Source organism: Perognathus longimembris, unplaced genomic scaffold, assembly GCF_023159225.1.
Source record: "Perognathus longimembris pacificus isolate PPM17 unplaced genomic scaffold, ASM2315922v1 HiC_scaffold_5387, whole genome shotgun sequence".
NCBI classification, from domain to species: domain Eukaryota; kingdom Metazoa; phylum Chordata; class Mammalia; order Rodentia; family Heteromyidae; genus Perognathus; species Perognathus longimembris.
The window spans coordinates 4,746-9,890 of NW_025960808.1; the positions used below are offsets into that span (position 1 = coordinate 4,746).

Sequence of the window (5,145 nt, forward strand, 5' to 3'; positions counted from 1 at the left end):
AAAACCCATCAGAAGCTTCTCTCTGATTGGCTGGACCTCCCATGAGCGCAAGAGAACTAATTCTTCATCTCCCACACATTTGGGGATGAGTTCCCTACTTAGTTGAAGCAGTCATGGTTGAGATTTGAGGAAAAGGGCACAAGAATGCTAGCAATACTTCATTTGTTCCTCTTATATCATATAAATATACTTACTTCATGTTTACCCAGGTACCAAAGAAGGGAAGAAAGACAGGAAGGAAGGAAGGAGGGACGGGGGTCAGGAAGGAAAGAAAGAAGGCAGGATACACACAGGGAGGAAGGGATGGAACAGACGAAGGAAGAAATAGAGAAAAGAGACAGAGAGAAAGAAAAAGAAACAAAGAGATGGACAAAAAGACAAAGGAGGATGTGAGGAAGCACAGAAGGAGGGAGGAAGAGTGCAAGGAGGGATTGGAGAAAGGAAGGAAGGCTGACAAGAGAGAAAGAAGAATGGGAGGAAAGAAAGAAAGAAGCAAGGGAAGGAGTGAAGTAAGGAAGGAAAGAAGGCAAGCTTGAAGGTGGCAGAGAGGTAGGGAAGAAGGAAGGAAAACAAAGGAATAAGCAGTAAGGAAAGGAAGGAAGGAATGAAAGAACATAGGAAAGAAGAAAGGAAAAGAAAAGGAAGAAAGAAGGAAACAAATGAAGGATGTTATGAAGGAATTAAGAAACAAGGCAGTTGGGAAAAAAATACAGAGATAGAATGTCCAGTAGGTGTCTGGATGCTATAGAGCTTGGCCGGGGCTGGGCTGGGATTATTCTCAGCCCCAGGACAGAAGAGTAGCATGCGCATGCCTGGAGGGGTTAGAGAAGAAGGGTAGGACTTGTTTTGGCTTCAGTGTAATTTACATTTCAAAGAGCAGATGGGAAACATGCCCTTAACCCCTTCACTTAGTATGGGAAGCAGGGTTTGAACTAATGCAGAGGTTGATGCCCCATGTAGGTGTGACTTAGTATTGCCACCCAAAGCTGCTGTCTGATTGGTTGACGTGCACTCCTGAAGGCGGGGCTTAAGGGTATAAAGGGGCCCAGGGATCAGAGAACAGCAGCAGAGTCCCTGAGACTGCAGTCAGTGCCTAGCCTTGTTAGGATTCAGAGAGTCCTGCACAGCGCACCCATATCTCATCCAGCAAGATGAGCAGAAGGACCCCACCCTCGCTCGAGCATCTCGCCATGCAGAATCTGCTGAGCCACCCGGCCCTGGCCAACTCTGCCCTAGATGATCTGCCCATGCTGCTGTTCCCTTCGCTGTTTATGGAGGCCTACATTGGGGGCCACAAAGAGGTGTTAAAGGCCATGGTGCAGGCCTGGCCCTTCCCCTGCCTCCCCCTGGGGGACCTGGCACAGCCACCAGACCTGGAAATCATCAAGGCTGTCCTGGATGGGCTAGATTTGCTACTTAGCAACAAGGAGCGCCGAAATCGGTGGAAACTACAAGTCGTTGACCTGCTGGGTGAGCACCCAGGCATTTGGACGCTGGGGTACCCTGCAATGGCACAAATCTCCTATCCAGGGTTCCCGCCAGGTGAGTTAAGAGCAAGTCCCTGGACAGGAATGGGTGAAGAGCAACCCTTGATGATCGCCATGGACCTGACCATCGCCCATAGCCCTAAGGATGATCTCCAGTCCTTCCTGCTCCAGTGGGCCTGGGAGAGGAGAGAACGAGTCCGTCTGTGCCCCAGGGTGCTGGAGATTCTGTCTGACTCCAGCTCTGAAACCCAGAAGGCTCTGCAAGTTGTGAATCCAGACTCAATACTGGAACTGCTGGTGAGTAAATTGTGTCTCGGAGAAACCGTGAAAACCTTTGCTTTTTTACTGAGCCAGATGAAGAAACTTCGCATCCTGAGTTTCTGCAATATGTGTGCCCACCTCGACACTTCCAGCTCCCCAAATTTCTCGTGTTCCTCCTTCCAACTGGGGGCACATCTGGGGCAGCTGCAGCATCTCCAGGAGGTGCGTATGAAAGAAATTGTCTTCCTTGGTGGAAAGCTACCCGCCATCTTCAGGAGCCTGCCGCCTTTGAAGGACTTGTTTCTGAGCTCGTGTAACCTGCAGGAAGCTGACCTGAGGTTTCTGTCCTGGTGTCCCTGCACCAGGCAGCTCAAGCACCTGTGGCTGAGGAATTTGTCTATGAAAAGCTTCAGTCCCGAACTCCTGAGAGCCCTGTTGGAGCAAGTGGCCAGCACCCTGGAGATCCTGGCCCTGGAGAAATGTGAAATCACAGATGCTCAGGTCTCAGCCATCCTACCAGCCCTGAGCCAGTGCTCCAAGCTGAGCTCCTTTAGTTTCTATGGAAACCACGTCTTCATGGACACCCTGCAGAGCCTCCTGGGCCTCATGGCTAGCTTGGGCCACTTGAATGAAAGCATCTATTCTCCCCCTGTGGAGAGCTATGGACCCACAGGGAACTTGGACCCTGACAGGTTTTTTCAGGTTCTGGCTGGGTTGGCCCAAGATTTGAGAGATGTGGTGACAACCCCTAATAAGATCCAGATCTGTCCAGGTTTCTGTCATTTGTGCAACTATTTCCTATACTACTTCCTGGGGCCAGATGGTTCCTGGGTGCTCAGAGATGAGGAGTTCCATAACCATGAGGCTCTGGCTGGGTAATTGGCCCTCTCTCTCTGTCGTTTCTTCTCAGCATTAGAATGTGATCATGTGCGTGTGTGTAAGAAAGAAGGCCTGTGAGCCTGATCTTTCCAGTTCAATTGTAGCTCCGGAACCCCAAGATCTTTTGTGCCCTTTGTGGGTCGAGGTATCCCGTGCAGACCCCATCACAAGTCTAGAATGTATCCTCTCTGGAACGAACTAGAACGCAATCTTGGTTTTTCAAATGTTTTTGATCAAACCTCCTTGTGCTGCAGCAGCCCATTGATGTTCGACAGTTCATTGTTTCCATCCACCACTTCATTTCAAAAAGAAAGGAGCACAAAAATATATAGAAAGATGTGTTTTCTCAGAACTGCACAACATAAGTCATGTTCCTGCCTAGAAACTTAGCTACTCAACAAATTAAAGTTGTGAGGATCATGGTTCAAAATCAGCTGAGTTTGAGAAGACTCCGGTGCACCAAAGTCTTCATCGTTTTTCCTCTTTCCGCCTCTCTGGACTACCGTGGATGCTCTCCAGTTGTTCTTGCCTATTTCTGAGAAGATCTTGGCGCCATGGCCATGATACAGAAGCATGCAACGAAGTAGGCCGGACTGGGAATCCACAACTTCCTCTTCTGGTGGTAAAGGTCAAGCGGAATGTAAACACCGGACCACGGAGCAGTCTCAGAATGGCTTCGTTTGGGTGGAAGAGGAAGATTGGTGAGAAGGTGTCAAAGGCTACATCCCAGCAGCTGAGGCTGCTGGCAAGAAGGAGGGGGTTGAGAATGATGAAGGGAACTGGCTTCATGCCACTAAACGTAGGAAAGAAATTCTCCAGGAAGGCTGTGCTGAGAAAAGTAAACAGCTGAAGGAGGAAGGAGCCAGTTTGGCAGAAAAAATAAAAGATATCAGGAAGCAATTCAGAAGTGGGATGAAGCACTACAGTTAACTCTAAATGATGCTAACCTCTATGAGATGAAATCACAGGTCCTAATGTCTCTTCATGAAATCTTTCCAGCAGTGCATGCAGCAGAAATGGCTGTCCAGCAAAACCCACATTCATGGGAGTCTTGGCAAACTTTGGGTCATGCTCAGCTTGTGTTAGGAGAGATAGTACTGGCAATTCGAAGGTTTCAAATAGCCCTTCACATCTATCCAATGAACCCTGAAATATGGCAAGAGGACCTTTCTTGGGCAAGAACCCTCCAGGAGCAGCAGAAGGTAGCACAAAGGGTTAAGAAGAGTGAAGAAGCACCATCTTGAGCGATACCTTCCTCCCCTAAGTCTATCCCTGACTATGACTTTGAGAGTGACGAGATTGTGGCTGTGTGTGCCGCTATTGCTGAGAAACAGAAGAAAGCAGCGGCAAATAAAACCGTGGTGATTGTGTCCGCTTCCAGGACAGTGGAGACTGTAACAGAGAAGGAAGAGGGCGCTCCACCGCCAGACAAGTCTGTGTTTATCAAAGCCTGATGAAGCGGACCCACCCTAAATTATTTGAGTCTGTCCGATTACTGCTTCACATTTAGACAGAGACACACACGTACTCTGAGACAGGGATGAGACTGCTGTCCATAAAATACATTTGCTTCTCATGAGGTATATAAAAATGCAGTGGTAGAATCATTATGTAGTGTTTGACTGTGCTTTTTAAGTTATGACTTCTACATGAGGCTAAACTCCTGAGAAAAATGTGTTTGGGTTGATAAACTTCGTTTAATTGGGATATGTTTGTGGTTACACTTAAAGGTATGATTGGAAAGTATATTTTTGGATAGTGAATAACTTGATAACCAAAGTTATTAAAGTCCTGACCCAATAACATTTGTTTTATAGTGAAGAGAATGTATGATTTCTTCAAGAAAAATATTGCCATTATTATTTACTCTTCCATCTTTCTTGCTTCCATCTTTATTGAATTAAGGCTTCACAAAACTTGAATAATTTTACCCTCCCTTATGATTCAAAGTTATCATTTTGTTCTATATAGAATCTTTGAAAGGTTGCTTGAAAATGCATGCAAATGTGTACATCTTCTTTCCTTGATATTTCTTTCTATTCTGATTTGTGCTTCTGGATTTTGTTTGTTTTCTGTGCTAGTAGCTGAGGCTTGAAGTAAAGATGTGGATGCTGGCTTCAAGTGTTTTCTTGCCAAAGGCTGACACTCTCCTACTTGAGCCACAGCTCCACTTCTAGTTCTTTGGTGGTTCATTGGAAATAAGAATCTCATGGACTTTTTACCCGGGCTGGCTTTGAGCCATCATCCTCAGATCTCAGATCTCAATATCCTGACTAGCTAGGATTATAGGAGTGAGCCACTTGCTCTTGGCTTCTCTTGACATTACTTGTAACACTAGTAGTCATCTCCTTTAGTATTTGTTCAATGTGTGAAATATTGATAAATGTTAAATGAATTTTTTACATAGCAATGTAGTTCTCACCACTAATAGTCATTTTTTTTTTCCTTGCCATCTTTGGGGCTTGAACTGAGGGCCTGGGCACTTTCTCTAAGCTACTTTTGCTCAAGGCTAGTGCTC

At 46.4% G+C, this 5,145-nt stretch overlaps 1 protein-coding gene and 1 pseudogene across 1 annotated transcript; both read left to right on the plus strand.

Moving 5' to 3' along the window:
• Positions 1-1,151: 1,151 nt before the first annotated feature.
• On the plus strand, positions 1,152-2,627 carry LOC125345195 (PRAME family member 8-like). The gene has a single exon (XM_048337410.1). It carries the CDS (start codon positions 1,152-1,154, stop codon positions 2,625-2,627), a length of 1,476 nt encoding a protein of 491 aa, XP_048193367.1.
• Positions 2,628-3,297: 670 nt separating this feature from the next.
• On the plus strand, positions 3,298-4,081 carry LOC125345194 (annotated as a pseudogene).
• The last annotated feature ends 1,064 nt before the right edge of the window (positions 4,082-5,145 follow it).